The sequence below is a fragment of the Oncorhynchus mykiss genome, chromosome 9 (genome assembly GCF_057628025.1).
Source record: "Oncorhynchus mykiss isolate SJ-2025 chromosome 9, ASM5762802v1, whole genome shotgun sequence".
NCBI classification, from domain to species: Eukaryota; Metazoa; Chordata; class Actinopteri; order Salmoniformes; family Salmonidae; genus Oncorhynchus; species Oncorhynchus mykiss.
Window position 1 is genome coordinate 57,851,793 of NC_143030.1, and position 18,067 is coordinate 57,869,859.

The 18,067-nt window shown below is 43.2% G+C and overlaps 1 protein-coding gene across 2 annotated transcripts in view; it reads left to right on the forward strand.

Annotated features, from left to right (window-relative positions):
• LOC110532370 (ephrin type-A receptor 2) overlaps positions 1 to 16,776 on the forward strand; it is a 42,318-nt gene extending 25,542 nt beyond the window's left edge. Inside the window, exons 4-17 of one of the 2 annotated variants that reach the window (XM_036988309.2) lie at positions 2,145 to 2,300; positions 2,549 to 2,908; positions 4,116 to 4,243; positions 4,531 to 4,699; positions 4,912 to 5,005; positions 5,577 to 5,632; positions 5,722 to 5,847; positions 7,610 to 7,795; positions 7,958 to 8,019; positions 8,153 to 8,362; positions 8,554 to 8,703; positions 9,793 to 9,986; positions 10,447 to 10,602; positions 12,001 to 16,776. In XM_036988309.2, coding sequence (XP_036844204.2) covers positions 2,145 to 2,300; positions 2,549 to 2,908; positions 4,116 to 4,243; positions 4,531 to 4,699; positions 4,912 to 5,005; positions 5,577 to 5,632; positions 5,722 to 5,847; positions 7,610 to 7,795; positions 7,958 to 8,019; positions 8,153 to 8,362; positions 8,554 to 8,703; positions 9,793 to 9,986; positions 10,447 to 10,602; positions 12,001 to 12,109 — 2,156 coding nt within the window. In that variant the 3' untranslated portion in view covers positions 12,110 to 16,776. Of the gene's footprint in view, positions 1 to 2,144; positions 2,301 to 2,548; positions 2,909 to 4,115; positions 4,244 to 4,530; positions 4,700 to 4,911; positions 5,006 to 5,576; positions 5,633 to 5,721; positions 5,848 to 7,609; positions 8,020 to 8,152; positions 8,363 to 8,553; positions 8,704 to 9,792; positions 9,987 to 10,446; positions 10,603 to 12,000 lie in introns of both variants that reach the window. The other variant, XM_090184695.1, reaches the window with a different exon arrangement.
• Positions 16,777 to 18,067: the final 1,291 nt, after the last annotated feature.

Consider the following 18,067-nt stretch of genomic DNA (forward strand, 5'->3'; position numbering starts at 1 on the left):
CCATAGTCTGCTCTTGACTTGGGGATTGTGAAGAGACCTTTGGTGACACATCTTGTGGGGCATCTATGGGTGTCTGAGCTGTGTGCTATGTGTTTAAACAAACAGCTCAGTGCATTCAGCATGTCAACATTTCTTAGAAAAACAAGTAGTGATGAAGTCATTCTTTCCTCCACTTTGAGCCATTCGAGATTTACGTGAATATTATTGTTAGCTCTTCGTGTACATTGCTGTAATCTCCCCGCAGCCATGACCAGATGCATCGCAGCCGTTCTCATTCCCCCACCATTGCTGCGGCACAGAAATAGCCTAGTCCCCTCTATTGTTGCCATGTGACATTTCTACTATTTGCAACAAGTGTTTATAAAAGATGTAAAGAAAATGTTGAATGGCTTGACATTCTTCTGCCTGCTGGTTGCTTGTGAAAGAATATGCTAATGAGTTAGCTGGGAGCCTTTTGGTGAGGCTTGAAGGGAAGGGACAGAGGTATTTGTTGATTACCAGTGGGGAGGTCAGAGAAGACGGAGGCCTATGGATTGGGATTCGAGATGGCAGCTGTTTCGTTTGCCCACTCGCAATAGGATTCGATACCCTTCTTTCTTTCTATCCCTCTGCTGCCCTTCTGTTTCTCTGTCCCGCCATGTCTTTTCGACCTTCGAGATCTTGTTAATGAGTAGTCATGAATGTTATAGAATCAGCTGGCAGAGAAAGAGGAAAGGGGACGTGAAAGAATGAGTAACAATCCAAAATCTTTTCATGCTGTGATTTTTCTCTCAACTAAGAATGCACTACTGTCATTCATGTTCGCCATGTCATCCTACTGCCGACAAATGGCAACTGCAACTTGTAGGCCTCAATGAGGCAAAAGACGAATGGAGCGAAGGGAACGTCTCATAGTTACTTGAATAAATGAAATGTGGGTGATTTTCTTTCAGGAGAGTGTGAGGTTACTTGCGTGTTCCAAGTAAACTTCAGCGAAGGCAGTAACTGATCAAAGCTGATATTTCTCTGAGAATAGACATTGGTGTCCTTCTTGAATTGCCCCTGGTGTTACCTTTTGGATGCAGACACTGGAACCATATATCATTGATTCTTTACATATTTCACCTTCTTTCTCAGGTCATTCCTCCATTGCCTGTAATCAATTTCTCTCGCCCCCCCTAATGTCTGATAAAGCAATGAAGTCAACCTAGGAAAAGAGAGCTGGCTGAAGAAAGGATGCTATTTGAGATAATTGGAATACAGACCCATATTGCAGGGCCTGGAAATAGAAGAACCAAAGCAAACAGTGTGTGTGTGAGAGAGGGCAGGGAAAACAGGTGAAGAGAACAGTAATCCTTCCTCTGAAGTCAGATTTGCTCGCCGTGTGTGTGTAGTCATGTAAGGGGATAGAGCACAGACATGACCAGAAGCCATTGGAATGTTTTTGGAGCATTTAAGGGCGGCCTTCTCATTTTCACTTTCCTCCATGAGACCCTCAGAGATTTCACGCCGTCTTACTCTGATTCCAACTACTGTTGGTGCACAGCTTGAGCTTACATGTATCTCTCCCACTCTATTCTCCCATGTGTGAAATCAGCAGACATCTTATCTAAGCGATACAGTTTCATATTTGCACAGGGGTCTTTTTAAAAGATGGCTCAAGTATGCACATAATGGTTTCACTTATTCATTTTCTCTCGTTCTGATTTCTTTTCCCACTTGATTCTGGCTTGCAGTCCTCTTTTTTCTCTCCTCTTCTCGTGGAGTATTGATGGCTGACTTACTGTCCTGGAAATGTGGGAAGACTGGTTGTATTGGTTTAGAGAGCGAGCGAGAAAAGGGGGATGGTTTATAAAGGTTTAAAGAGTAGTAGTATGGCTGTTGTTTCTGCACCAAACACCCACTCGGATGTAGGAAAACACTGTAATAATCATCTACATAAACACTTGTTTTTTCATCCAAATGGCACCCTATTCCCTTTATAGTGCATTACTTTTCATCAGGGTTCATAGGGATCTGGTCAAAAGCAGTACACACCATATAAGGAGTAAAGTGCAATTTGGGATACACACCATGTTTTCCTTGCCATGTTTTAATTTCCTGTTTCTTAAGTAGTTCCTCTCAGTTCCTAATGAAAGTCTCCCCTGTGTGTGTTGTGTTTTCAGAGTGTCAGCCAGGCTTCTTCAAAGCCTTCGTGCCCAGCGACACGTGCAAACTATGTCCTGCTAACACCCAGCTGCTGGGCTCCGGGGCGCTGCTCTGCCCATGTGCAGAAGGCTTCTACCGCGCTCCCGACGACCCGGCAACAGGGCCCTGCTCAGGTTAGGAGGAGGAAGGTGTCCATTTTAGGAAAATGACTTTAATGTGCACCGTCACCATTGGTGGATCCCACACTGACAACTAATGAGAGTTTTTATTGCGCTCATAATGCTCTCTTAACCAAAATAATTACATAATGACACTAAATAGAAAATCACAGAATGCTACAGTGGTTGACATAATGATGACATTAATCATACATTGTGAACTAACATACTATGCATCCATTTTCCTGCTCCTGTTGCCTTAGGCCTGCCCTCAGCGCCGCAAGAACTGGTCGCCACGACCACCCAGCTGGCCGCAGGCAAGCTGCATCTGTCATGGAGCCCGCCGGAGGACACGGGCGGCCGTAGTGACATCACCTACAGTGTGGAGTGTAGATGCTGTGATGGCGCCACGTGCCAGCCGTGCGGGGAGAAGGTGCGCCTCGAGCCAGCCAGCTTGGGCCTGATGCACACCTGGGTGGCGGTGAGCGAGCTGGAGCCCCACCTCAACTACACTTTCACCGTGGAGGCCCACAGCGGAGTGTCGCTGTTTGCCAGCCAGGTGGCACCGCGCTCCAACAGGCCCCCGTCCACAAGCACATTGACCACTGCCCTGCACTACACAGGTGAGTCACCATCAGTGTTGGGATTTATTACCTGAAAAAGTAATACATTACGTATTACTCATTACATTTACTTTACAGTATTACTTTGTGTTACTTTTATGAATCCAGGTGAAAGCTATGATCCCTTATTGTTGTCACCTGTTAAACCCACTTCAATCAGTGTAGATGAAGGGGAGGAGACAGGTTAAAGAAGGATTTTTAAGACAATTGACACATGGATTGTGTATGTGTGCCATTCAGAGGGTGAATGGGCAAGACAAAATATTTAAGTGCCTTTTGAATAGTTTATGGTAGTAGGTGCCAGGCACACCATTTTGAGAACTGCAATGTTGCTGTGTTTTTCACGCTCAAGAGTTTCCCATGTCGATCAAGAATAGTCTACCACCAAAAGGACATCCAGACAACTTGACACTACTGTGAGAAGCATTGGAGTCAACATGGGCCAGCATCCCTGTGGAACCCTTTCGACACCTTGTAAAGTTCATGCCCTGACGAATGAAGTCTGTTTTGAGGGCAAAAGGGGGTGCAACTCAATATTAGGAAGGTGTTTCAAATTATTGTACCCTTGGTGTATACTCTAAGCAAAACATCTGTACAAATTTCCAATCTTTTCATTCAAAATATTTCTCTCGAGCCGCCAGCTCTGTTTATAGACCGCACGTACACTGACCCATAGAGATGTATAGAGGGCCCACTTGCCACAAGACGGGAAAGCCCTCTATGGGCAAAGATCAGAGGTGCGTCCTCTATAAATTTGTATGGAAAACAGCTGTCATGCTTTTACTCAAAACAGCCTTTCTCCGCTCGCTCGAGAACTAAATGAGGAAATGAGACAAGTTCGGATCATGGGTTTTGACAAAAATAACTGTAATAATATTACCCAATTTGTAAAAAAGTACCGTTACTTTACGCCGTTACTCATAAAGTAATCTGATTGCAAAACACGTTACTTTTGTAACACTTTACCCTCAACACTGGCTACCGTACTTAGGAGTAATGATAGTAGAAGTATTAGAAACCTTTTAATTATGCATGATCAAATGGGATCTGAAATGTAGTTATGGCTTCTCATACAAGCATGATAAATAAATACTCTCACACATATTGCAATGAAAGCATTTCAAAAGCTCTTGGTTGGTTGCACCTGTGAAGGATATTGCACAACGTCTCGGTATTGTTGACATCTCCCCTCCTTCCTTCTCCTTAGACCCCCCCAAGGTGACGTCCATGCGTCTGGTCGAGCGAAGCCCCACCAGCCTTTCCCTGTCCTGGGCTGTAGCCCCCCACAGGCCCCTGCCCCGGCCCACCCGCTACGAACTCAGCTACCGCAAGAAGGTACAGTACCACCCACGCCACCACTAGCGGGTGCATATTTTTGCACTGTTCTATTGTATGTCTTTTGTTATATAAGGACTTAAAAATGTAATGTTGTGATAGTGCACAAAGGAAAGAAAGAGTAAGAGAAAGAAAATGAGCGGGGTTTCATGGAGGATAAACGCCACATAAAGGGAGCAATATCGCATAACAAAATTATTATTATTTTGAGTCCTTACTGAAACCCAGTGAATCAATCATGACTTATCTCATCTTTCAATTCTCTCCCCCCTCTCCAACTCTTCCAGGATGACAATCTGGATGTGACCACGTACACTGTTCTGATTCTGGAGAAGAGCTCTGTGCAGATCAGTGAATTGTCCCCAGCCACGGCTTACCTATTCAGGGTCAAGGCCCTGAGCCCCGAGGGCAGCCCTGGAGGATCCTTGGAGGATGAATTTGAGACCCTGCCTGATAGTAAGGATGAATAGCCATATGAGGCTAATAAGGAGAAGGGAGAATGATAGGATGCTATTTGAGATGATTGGGACACCGCCCCATACTACAGGGCCTCGAAATGAAAGAACCAGTGTGTGTGTGTTTTTTTTTTTGTTGTCGGGAGTGTGTGTGTTTTTTTTTTGTCAGTGTGTTACCATTGTGTCTCAGGGTTTGTTGTTGATGTGCCACAGTGCCCCAGAGCAACACAGCGGTCATCTTCGGAGCGGCAGTTGGCGGAGCGGCCATGTTGTTCATTGTGGTGGTCGTCCTGCTCGTACGCAAACGGTTAGCAGCAACCTCCTTTCTGCCCCTCGCCCTTTGCTTCTCGCCCCTTTTGTTAAGCACCTCCATAACACTCACCCCTTCACTGGTTTCCTTTCTCATTCTTCTTTACTTTTGCCCTTCTCTCCCCTTCCTTTTGCTACTATCTCTGTCTGTTTTCCAGCACTCACTAGGGGAGAATTGGCATTGAGTGCAGCTTGTCATTGCTCTATGAGTATACTCTAACAAGTAGTGGCTTTGAATGGAAGCGGGCCCAAGTGGCACATTGTTTTGGAATAAGAGCTGGTCGGCTCTTCTTGTGGCATACTGTAGCAAATCCTTCAGCACAGCAGCACACCGCTATCTGTCCGTCGATCCGTCCATCTGTCTTTGACACGGCTTAGGAAACACAGACAGGCTCCAGTCTTTATCAAAGCTTTCCCTCAGTGAATCGAGGCGGCACACACCAATGACTAGGCGTCTTTTGAAACTAGCTGGAAATGGAAGGATAAAAAGAAAAACGGATAATTTGATTTTGGAGCGAGATGATGATGACGATGATAATTACTGATGATATTTATTTTCTGTTATTCAGGAGAAGGAACTCCCATACAAGACAAGAACCAGAAGATACTTACTTCTCTAGCTCAGGTAGACAAAATAAAATAAGTACCCCTCTCTCTCTCTATGTATTTTTATCTTTTTTTCACAAATGCCTATCTATTCGTATTCTTCTCCAGAGCAACTGAAGCCGCTAAAGACCTATGTGGATCCGCACACGTATGAGGACCCCAACACAGCCATCCTCAAGTTTGCCAGCGAGATCCATCCCAGCCACGTGACCAAGCAGAAAGTCATTGGAGCTGGTGAGTTCAGAACTAAGTTAAAACAATGTACTTAAGGGCTAAGGATGAAGGAGTTGAAGGGTTTTTCCATCCCCTAAGTCCCAGTTTATAATTTTTTTGGGTGTGTTAAGGCTACAACTTGAGCTCTTGAGTGACAGTGGGTAGACCATTCAGATTGGTATTGATGGATTGCGTCTTCGACTTGCATGTTTAGACATAATTCAGTGTGGCAACTCTGCTTGGCTTCGGGGACCAGTGCATTATCTCCAAATCCACATTAAATAATAATAAGATAAACAAAAGTAACTGGAGCAGAAAACTGAGTATTTGAGAGGCTATAACCCCTTGAGCCCAAACTCCTATTCTGCAAATGATAGTTTTATTGCAGTGTGACAACATCTGCCATTCTGCTCTTTGAACCCCCAACATCCACCTCCCCTTCTCCTCCCCAGCCGTGCTCTGTCCTCTGTGACAGCTGATTCCCATGCTCCCACACAGGCCGCAAGCCTCCACCAATGAGAGATGAAAATGTTTAATCTAACCTTTGTTTAACTAGGCAAGTCAGGTAAGAACAAATTCTTATTTACAATGACGGCCTATCCCAGCCAAACCCAGACGACGCTGGGCCAATTGTGTGCCACCCTATGGGACTCCCAATCATGGAGAGAAACACATATTTCTTACACAATCCCACAATAACACACCTCTGTGAAAGGCCCGGAGCAAAACAGCTCCGGATGCTTCCTTGTTTACTTTCTCCATACACAATTTCCATAACCCTCGAGAGACACTAAAGGTAGGGCTGGGTGATATGACCTAAAAATCATATCTATTTTTTTGTTGTATGTTTTCTCTAAGTTTGAACAAAGTGAACAGGCTAGCATCCTCTTCAAACAGTTGGAGACGGAGTTAAGGGATGTGTTCAATACCAATTCAACTAGCAATTTGCTAGCTAACAAGGTAGAACGGTTGAATTGGTATTGAACACATCCCTTCACTCCGTCTCCAACTGTTTGAAGAGGATGCTAGCCTGTTCAGATGTTGGAATCAGGTGGCCTACCTTATTTCTCAGAATGAGATACGAGAGAACAAGTTGCCAATTCCTTATAGAATTGTGTTTAATGCTTATTTCACATTTATAAAACAGACTAGACGGCTAGTATGTCTTTGGCTAAAATGCTGCTAGCGGTATGCGATACTGCAATGCCACGCTCAACAAACTGAGCATGAATTTTTCAGAATCAATGTTCGTTGAGACTCCTGTTTTAGTAGTGTCTGTTCTGCATGCAATTTGAGGAGTTGAGACTTAAAAGGGTATTGTTGGAAAGGTTAACTTCTCTATTACAGTAAAATAATGTGTCCGTGTGTTTGTGTCCATATGATTGATTCAGTTGGACCAAACCTTAAATGCAAATAGTGAGTTGAAACCGCTTGTCAGAGAGGACGAAGTGATCTCTCATCTTTGTTGTTGTGAGTGGCAGGGCTTGTGTGCGTGTGTGTGTGTGTGTGTGTGTGCGTGTGTGTGTGTGCGCGTGTGTGTGTGTGAGAGAGAATGGGAAGGTGCACAGAAAGAGCAAAGGAGACGAGACCAAAAAGACAACATGAGAACAAGTGAACATAAATGCAAAAAAAAAAAAGGGATTCTGCACAAAAACATTTGAACTAATTTCATTTTGATATCGCCCAGCCCTAACTACAAGCCACAACCATATAAAGGATAGGGCTTGAAATATTGCTCAATCTTGTCTTTGGGTTTTAAAACTGGTTTCTTCTGCGCCTTTAGGGGAATTTGGAGAGGTGTTTCGCGGTATTCTGAAAGCGCCAGGGCGGAAGGAAGTGGCGGTGGCCATTAAGACGCTGAAGCCGGGATACTCGGAGAAGCAGAGGCAGGACTTCCTTTCAGAGGCAAGCATCATGGGACAGTTCTCCCACCAGAACATTATTCGCCTGGAGGGAGTCGTCACCAAATGTAAGAAGGCTCTGTTAGTCTACTGGGCGCTACCTGTACCTAGAACAGTATGCTCCTGTCAAACATTCACTTACCCGGTCTATATATCAATTCCATCTGTATACATTTCCTGCCTGTTTTGGGCAGTAGTTAACATTTATTTATTCCCTTTTTTGATTCCAGTCAAACATGCCATGATTGTGACTGAGTATATGGAGAACGGAGCACTGGACAAGTACCTAAAGGTGAGTACAGTACATCGTATGCAAGTTACCTATATAAGTGAAGGATAATGCGTTGCCACTGAGTTACCACAGAAACTTCACATGATGTCTCTCTAACAGTATGTGTGTGCAACCATATGTGTTTCCTCCTCAGGATCACGATGGCGAGTTGCCCTCCTTCCAGCTGGTGGGCATGATGCGTGGCATCGCCGCAGGCATGAAGTATCTTTCCGACATGAGCTACGTTCATCGGGATCTGGCTGCCCGCAACATCCTGGTCAACAATAACCTGGAGTGTAAGGTGTCTGACTTCGGCCTGTCCCGAGTGCTGGAGGACGACCCAGAGGGCACCTACACCACCAGTGTGAGTTATCATTGGACGTTAGAATGGTTGGCTTTAGTTAGCCCTTGCTTATGCATTTGCCTTGTAAACACTGTATTTCAGTGTAAACTGCTCACAGAGGACTTTCATTTAATAAAATGTAATTGAATTGAGCAAAACTGTATTTTTTGGGCTTTGACCTGAGTGTTGTCCACTTCTTTCCCCTCCAACAGGGTGGTAAGATCCCCATCCGCTGGACAGCCCCAGAGGCCATTGCCTACAGGAAGTTCACCTCGGCCAGCGACGTGTGGAGCTTCGGCATTGTCATGTGGGAGGTCATGGCCTTTGGCGAGCGGCCCTACTGGGACATGAGCAACTGCGAGGTATGCTACAATTCTAATGCTAACCAGGAGTTGGAACCAGTTCAGGGAACAGAACCGAAAACCGTAAAATAACAAACATTTTCAAGGAACGGAAACAAATGTGATCCATACTGTTCCGGTACAGAACAGTTATTTTTAAAGCATGGGAACCGGTTAATAACGTTCTTTAACGTTCCAGGCATTTTGCTCTAGTCCCACAAAAAATGCAACAAAGTGCCTATGCAAAGCCCTCACTCTGTCACTCAGAAACTTATTCCAGGATCTGCCTGCAAGTTGAAAATCCTTGTGCGTGTTTAGGCTACCTGCCCTCCAACGTCTGAAGCATAGGCTACTGTACTGACATTACCATAGGCTACTATACTGACATTACCATAGGCTACTGTACTGACATTACCATAGGCTACTGTACTGACATTACCATAGGCTACTGTACTGACATTACAAGTGTGATTCAGAAGATGGGAGAGAGATTTAACTTTTTCAATATACAAGAAGTGCAAAAGGGTAAGATGTGTTTTTAGTTCTGGTGCCGCTCTGCACACACAGCTAGCTAGCTAGCTAGCTCAAGCTTGTTAGCTAGCTAGCTCAAAGGACATTCAACATTCCTCCATAGAAGCCGCTCCTCCTAGGTATAATTCTGTGGACCTAATTCAGATAATGCGTGTCATAACAAGATGCCCAGTGCTTCAAGCCTCCTCAACTCTCTCTTGCTCTCATCCCACCCGCAAAATTTCTGTCGCATCCTGCGCCATAGGCTACACTGTCGATCAAACATGTAAACAACTAGCTTGCCTGCTTTATCTGCACTGATTGGTGAAGTAATTTAATGCGCTAGATATAAAAAAAATAACTGATTTCACAGGTTAAAAAAGAACAAAGAAATTATATAAACCAGTATTTTGGGGGGGGGGGGGTTCGAACTGAGTCAGAACATTTATTTTGCTGGTTGGAAGAGTTGGGGGGGGGGAAATGTGGTTCTGTTCAGAACGAATGATTGTAAAATAATTTTGGTGCTAATTACCATAACATCTCATTGAGCCTCGTTTCAAGTCTGAGATCTCAAAGTGACCTCTAGCCTCTGATTGTCAGGTAATGAAGGCCATCAACGAGGCGTTCAGGCTGCCGGCGCCCATGGACTGCCCATCAACCGTCTACCAGCTCATGTTGCAGTGCTGGTTGCAGGAACGCTCCAAGAGGCCCCGTTTCCCGGACATTGTCAGCCTGCTGGACAAGCTGCTCAGGAGCCCTGAGTCCCTGAAGGCAATCGCAGATTTCGACCCCCGGTAAGAGTTCTTTAATCTCTAGAAGGGAATTAAACGGCAAAACAGAGTGGAGTGTAAAAAAAATGCAGATTTTGTTAAATTCTTGGTAGGATAGTGTGGCAGCATAATGTGTGTCTGAACATGTTTTAAACACATTTACATGTTGGTCATTTAGCGAAATATAAGAGCAATTAGGGTTAAATGCCGTGCTTAAGGGCACGTCAACATATTTTCCACCTCAGGGTTTCGAACCAGCGATCTTTCGGTTACTGGCCCAACCCTCTTAACTGCTAGGCTACCTGCCGCCCCACAAAAAACAAAGAGCTGTCAGGTTCCTTCCTTAATCATTTTCTCCATAGCTGCACCAAATGCTTTTTATCTCACCGTTTCCTCGCAGGGTTATTACAGCCTTTTCCTTGTCTTCATTGTCGGCCGGCTGTTGATGATTATTCCTTGCTCTTCTCTACTTTCCCTACTCCAGCGTATCCATCCGCCTGCCCAGCACCAGTGGTTCGGATGGCTCACCCTTCAGGTCGGTGTCCGAGTGGCTGGAGTCCATCAAGATGAGCCAGTACAGTGAGAACTTCACCTGTGCCGGAGTGTTCACCATGGACCAGGTGCTGCAGATGAAGAATGAGTGAGTAGTTTTTTTTAAGCGTTTATTTTGGGGGGACATTGTCTGTTGCTAGATGAGATGTTCACCATAAAAAATATCTAATCTGAGAAACTATTGATTGCAAATAATCTAAGATTGGTTGAGAATGTTGGAATAGAATAGTACAAATATATGTATAGAGTATCTGCACAATGGAGAACAACTGGTTCCCAAGCTGGGCCCTTTCTTAGTTTTCCAAAACATGTTATGGATATGACTTCTGCAGAGTATTTTGGCTTTTTGTTCTTGAAAAAGTTGCTTTCAAAGCCAGAGAACAGTTTACGCACAATATAAGCTCTGGCATTTTTACAACTCGAGAAAACAAGTGAGATGGAAGAAATTATGGAGCGAAAGAAAGACAGGGCTCATTTGTGGTGGCCTGGTGGTGGCTTGTGGTTTGCCCCCTCTCTTCCTCCCTTTGTCCTTTTTACAATTCTTTCCCTCCTTTGCCCACACCAGCAGCCCAGGGCAGCACTTCTGCAGCAGATCGTGGCTGTGTAGGGCAAAGGCCAATGTGACTTATGCATCATAAAAGGAAAGGAGAAGGAGAAGAAGAGAGAACAGCCACTAGAGTAGAAGGGGCAATGTGGAGATAAGGGAAATTAAGGCACATGTAGTGTAGAACAGTTGTGGATGAGGAGAGGACTTTAGGGCAACACACACCCCAAAAAGATATTCAGACAAAAGCACTGTCCCAAAATATCATATCAGCCTTTCAATAATTACAGTATCTGGGAGTTAGTTAGTCTTCAGACAAAACACATGAAAATGAGCGCTGTGTGGAAACAGGGGAAACGTCTTTGAAGTGTGTGTCATATATTCCCTGGTGAGATTTTCGGTCCCATGCTCGATCTCTTGTCATCTGGTTGCACTCGACCTAGCCAGGAACTATTTACGACACTCCCTCTGCTCGCCAGAGAAGTGATTGATGGGCGAGATGGGAAATCCTCATTAACTAATTAAAAATGTAATTAAACCTGGTAATGAGTGACTTAGATGTGGGACACCTTTGCCAGATTCTGGCACGTGTGGACATGTGAGGGGTTTGTCCTTTCTTGAAAATGTGAAATTGTCCTTCCATCCTCTAGAGGTTATTCTCAATAGGTTGCTATCTTTGCTTTGCTAGTGCCTAGTGTCTGCAGGTTTTAGTTTTTTCCTTTCAATTAATACCTAGGCAACCAAGTGAGGGGAGTTTCTTACTAATTAATGACCTTAATTCATCAATCAAGTACAAGGGTGTAGCAAAAACCCACAGACACTTGGCCCTCCGCGGAATGAGTTTCACACGTGACATGAAAGGAATCTGAACCAAGTCAAGACGTGAATTCCCCCGTTGCTATCCAATGACTCTCTCAATCTCTCTCGTCTTCTTTTTCAAAGGGATATCAAGAACATTGGCGTAAGACTGCCCGGCCACCTGAAGAGAATTGCATATAGCATCCTGGGCTTGAAAGACCAGACCAGCACCCTGAGTGTATTTGCAGTGTGACTCAATACTAGTGGTACAGGAATTTGAATCGACACTAAAGCGGGCAACACTCTGACTGAATATTGAACTCTGTGTTGGACTGGACTGGAGCGGAGCTGCGGGAACGGCTTTGGACAGGCAGAACCAAACTGAACACGTCGTAGGAACATGGTCCAGCCAAAAGAGACTGACATATTGTACATTCTTGGAGATTTGTAACAGACTTGTTAAGTGATTGCTAATATTTTTGAATTTATACAGCAATAGATGTATTAATTAGACTGTGTATATTATACTGTATATATTTTTTATTATCCATCTGTATTTGTACAGATACAGTTCATTGCTCAATCTTTGTTTTATATATTTTTGGGATGCATGCTTCCATCTCTAGCACCCAATATTGAGAAGAGAAAATGAAAAAAGTGACACAACCACTTATACGTAGTTCAACTAATATGATTCTTTGTGTGACGTGGACTGCTGTGCCCTTTTCGGAATGAGTCTGGTGTTGCCGATGCCATTGCAATTCACTGAGTGAAATGCATTCTGGTCGGCGTAATCTCTTGCTAAACTAATGAAAATGGACTCGAAGCAGAGAGTGGACCTGAAAGGGGCTGGCCATAGGTTAACATGGGGCACTGGTATATGCCAGTCTTGAGGTTATTGTCTTAAAGTCCAGGTTGGGCTGTTGTTGGCTACTGTTATGCCTTATGTGGGCTTAATTCAGATGTTAAGCTATCATATGAATTTGAGTTTATATAAAAACAGTGTGAAAAGATATGAGGTACTCATCATGTTCAGTTTAACATGCTGTAAAGGCTTGTATTAATTGATTGCAACAAAGAACATCACTTACAGCGCCTTCGGAAAGTATTCAGACCCCTTGATCTTTTCCACATTTTGTTACTTTACAGCCTTATTCTAAAATTGATCAAATATAATTTTTCCTCAACAATCTACACACAATACCCCATAATGACAAAACGAAAACCCTTTGGAAACAGGATGCACCAGAGTTCAATTTCGAGTCTCATAAGACCCTGCCTTTCTAAGGTCTTTGAAAGCCAAGTTAACAGATTACCGACCATTTCGAATCTCACCGTACCTTCTCCGCTATGCAATCTGGTTTCAGAGCTGGTCATGGGTGCACCTCAGTCACGCTCAAGGTCCTAAATGATATCATAACCGCCATCGATAAGAGACATTACTGTGCAGCCGTATTCATCGACCTGGCCAAGGTTTCTCAAATGACTGCCTCGCTTGGTTCACCAACTACTTCTCCAATAGAGTTCAGTATGTCAAATCGGAGGGCCTGTTGTCCGGACCTCTGGCAATCTCTATGGGAGTGCCACAGGGTTCAATTCTCGGGCCGACTCGATTCTCTGTATACATCAATGATGTCGCTCTCGCTGCTGGTGATTCTTTGATCCACCTCTACGCAGACGGCACGATTCTGTATACCTCTGGCCCTTTTTTGGACACTGCGTTAACTAACCTCCAGATGAGCTTCAATGCCATACAAATCTCCTTCGGCGGCCTCCAACTGCTCTTAAATGCAAGTAAAACTAAATGCATGCTCTTCAACCGTTCGCTGCCCGCACCTGCCCGCCCGTCCAGCATCACTACTCTGGACGGTTCTGAATTAGAATATGTGGACAACTACAAATACCTAGGTGTCTGGTTAGTTTGTAAACTCTCCTTCCAGACTCACATTAAATATTTCCAATCCAAAATTAAATCTAGAATCGGCTTCCTATTTTGCAACAAAGCATCCTTCACTCATGCTGCCAAACATACCCTCGTAAAACTGACCATTCTACCAATCCTCGACTTCGGCGATGTCATTTACAAAATAATCTCCGATACTCTACTCAACATATTAGATACAGTCTATCACAGTGCCATCCGTTTTGTCACCAAAGCCCCATATACTACCCACCACTGTGACCTGTATGCTCTCGTTGGCTGGCCCTCGCTTTATACTCGTTGCCAAACCCACTGGCTCCAGGTCATCAACAAGTCTCTGCTAGGTAAAGCCCCGCATTATCTCCGCTCACTGGTCACCATAGCAGCACCCACTCTTAGCACGCGCTCCAGCAGGTATATCTCACTGGTCACCCAGTGAGTACAGAGATTTTTGATGAAAACCTGCTCCAGAGCACTCAGGACCTCATACTGGGGTGAAGGTTCACCTTCCAGCAGGACAACAACCCTAAGCACACTGCCAAGTCAACGCAGGAGTGGCTTCGGGGCAAGTCTCTGAATGTCTTTGAGTGGCCCAGCCAGAGCTAGAACTTGAAACCGATCAAAACATCTCTGGAGAGACCTGAAAATAGCTGTGCAGCATCGCTCCCCATCCAACCTGACAGATCTTTAGAGGATCTGCAGAGAGGAATGAGAGAAACTCTCCAAATACAGGTGTGCCAAGCTTGTAGAGTCAAACCTAAGAAGACTCGAAGCTGTATCCGCTGCCAAAGGTGCTTCAACAAAATAAATGTGGTATTTAATTTTTTTTTTTTATACATTTGAAATAAATTATATTTGCTTTGTCATTATGGGGTACTGTGCTTAGATTAATGATGAAAAAATGATTTAATCAATAATAGAAAAGGTTTGTTATGTAACAAAAAGGGGAAAAAGTCAAGGGGTTTGAATACTGTCCGAATGCACTGTATATTGTAGCACTTAAATGAGTAACAATTGGGTTAAGTTGTCTCATCTAAAAGATCTAACTTGCCATTTTTATTGTCATTATGCCATAGGAAGATCACATTTGAAATAAAATGATGCAGAAAGAATTATATTAATAATGATGAATTTAATTTGGAAAGGTATTGTTGAGCTTCAAGTCAGGAATACATTGAGTGTGTGCCTTTTTTTCAAAGTTAGTTGAAAATACAAATGCCTAAAAAAGTAACATTTCGGAGGGTTAGAAATGCTTTTTGAGATTTCAGACAGTGTAATGTGTAGTTTGATATGCAATTTCAAAGTGACAGTAAAGTAGTATTTAAAATAAAATAAAAATTCATCAGAACTTGAAAACTATTCTTATTCCGATTGCATTATCCAGATTTCTTATATGGTGTTCAGTAACACATTTTTGAGGGATGAAACTATTTGCTTTGACAATGCAGATATACTAGTAAGCTTGGTGTATTATTTTTCCTCTGATTGCATTCCATTGATAGTGGCTGTTTCTGGTAATGCCAAGAAAGTATACATTTCCTTCTGTCTTTATTGACCAGCTCATGCATATCCACATTTTGTCCCCCAGATCTGCTTGTGCTCTTGTCAACTCACATCAAACAATGACATCAATGGAGTTGGCAAGAGCACAAACAGGTCTGGGACTAGTCTATATCCAAAAGACAGTGTTCATAATGTACCCCAATGCTCTTAAAAGAAGACTGAAAATCAGTTTACTCTCTCTTCACGACTTTAATTTTTTTATGTTACATTTTGGACTGTCTAATTTCATGAAAATATGATGGTCCTTGTTTCATGTTTTGTGAACATTATTATATTACTAAATTTCCATTTGTAAAAGGGATTTTTTTCCTGGTTTATTGACTTACATTTTTGTCTTTTGTATAATTTGCCTTTTTAAAGCCCCCAATACAGCTGTTTTATCTCAATATCAAATCATTAACTGTGGTTTTCAATTAAATGTTTTGGGTTTTTTTTTTAAGAAGAAAAAAATGTATTCTTAACAAAGAGCAATATCTCAACCAAGAATTTTGATAAGAATGTCTGGGAGTGGTGAGGGGAAAACTAGCTGTTAATGGCAGAGAGATTTGGAATTCTTATTTGTTTATTAACTAGTTAACTGCCTTGTGATGTCACCAGGCAGGCCATAACTCCATCCCACCAAAACAGGCAAAAATTTCAGGCTGTCTTTTCAAACAGCTCTTACACTAAATGGGCATTATCATTTTCAATGTCATAGTATTATTCCAACCACATAGTGTGGAAATTTACACTGATTATACCAAACATTAGGAACACCCTCCTAATATTGAGTTGAACCCCCCTTTTCACTTCAGAACAGCCTCAATTTGTCGGAGCATGGACTCTACAAGGTGTTGAAAGCGTTCCACAGGTTTGATGGCCCATGTTGACTCCAATGCTTCCCACAGTTGTGTCAAGTTGGCTGGATGTCCTTTGGGTGGTGGACCATTCTTGATACACAGGAAACTATTGAGTGTGAAAAACCCAGCGTTGTTGCCATTTTGACAAACCGGTGCACCTGGCACCTACTACCATACCCCGTTCAAAGCCACTTTTGTCTTGCCCATGCACCTTCTGAATGGCACACTGACACAATCCATGTCTCAAGGCTTAAAAATGATTATTTACCTGTCTCGTCCCCTTTATCTAGATGTAACAAGGGACATCAATAAGGGATCATTGTTCACCTGGTCAGTCTATGACATGGAAGGAGCAGGTGTTCTTAATGTTTTCTCCGTGTATATTAAAAGAAACAACAAAAAAAAAACAGGAAAATTACATTTTTGACTACTGGTTCTTTAAGCAGACAAATTAGCAGTTTCTTGATTAAAAAGTAAACTCCATTTTATACTTTATTTAAGTCTATTTTTGTACTTTTATTTATTGTAATTTTTACACTGAGCTGGGATTTATTTGTAATTGAAGGTTGTTTTTCAGTCTTAATAAACTATTGCCTTTCATTCATATTTGGTACTTATTAGGATACCCATTAGCTGCTGCAAAAGCATCGGCTACTCTTCCTTTGGTCCACATGAAGCATGACATAATACATAGTACAGAACATTACTAGTCGAGGACTGAAATACATTCATTTAAAATGTCACACATCCTACGTATCAGTACATACAGTGCATTCGGAAAGTATTCAGACCCCTTCACTTTTTCCACATTTTGTTACATTACAGCCTTATTCTAAAATGGATGAATATTTTTCCTCATAAATCTACACACAATATCCCATAATGACAAAGCAAAAACAGGTTTTTAGAAATCTTTGCAAATGCATAAAAAATAAACTGATATCACATTTACTTAAGTATTTAGACCCTTTACTTAGTCTTTTGTTGAAGCACCTTTGGCAGCCTCGAGTCTTCTTGGGTATGACGCTACAAGCTTGGTACTCATGTATTTGGGGAGTTTCTCATTATTTTCTGCAGATCCTTTCAAGCTCTGTCAGGTTGAATGGGGAGCATCGCTGCACAGCTATTTTCAGGTCTCTCCAGAGATGTTCGATCGGGTTCAAGTCTAGGCTCTGGCTGGGCCACTCAAGGACATTGAGACCTAAGCCATTCCCTCGTTGTCTTGGCTGTTTGCTGAAGGTCGTCCTGTTGGAAGGTAAACTTTCGCCCCAGTTAGAGGTCCTGAGCGCTCTAGAGCAGGTTTTCATAAAGGATCTCTCCATCTGTTCATCTTTCCCTCGATCCTGACTAGTGTCTCAGTCCCTGCCGCTGGATAACATCATCCCAGCATGATGCTGCCACCATGCTTTACCGAAGGGATGGTATTGGCCAGGTAATGAGCGGTGCCTGGTTTCCTCCAGACATGACACTTGGGTTTCAGGCCAAAGTCTTCAATATTGGTTTCATCAGACTAGATAATTTTTATTTCTCATAGTTCTGAGAGTCCTTTAGGTGCTTTTTGGAAAACTCCAAGCGGGCTGTCATGTGATTTTTTTTTACTGAGGAGTGGCTTCCGTCTGGCCAATCTACCATAAAAGGCCTGATTGGTGGAGTGCTGCAGAGATGGTTGTCCTTTTGTTAGGTTATTCCATGTATATGACATTCTCCCAATCTTCTTCTGGGTCATCCAAATGCTCTCTAGCAAACTTCAGACGGGCCTGGACATGTACTGTCTTAAGCAGGGGGACACGTCTGGCACTGCAGGATTTGAGTCCCTGGCGGCGTAGTGTGTTACTTTGGTCCCAGCTCTCTGCAGGTCATTCACTAGGTCCACCCGTGTGGTTCTGGG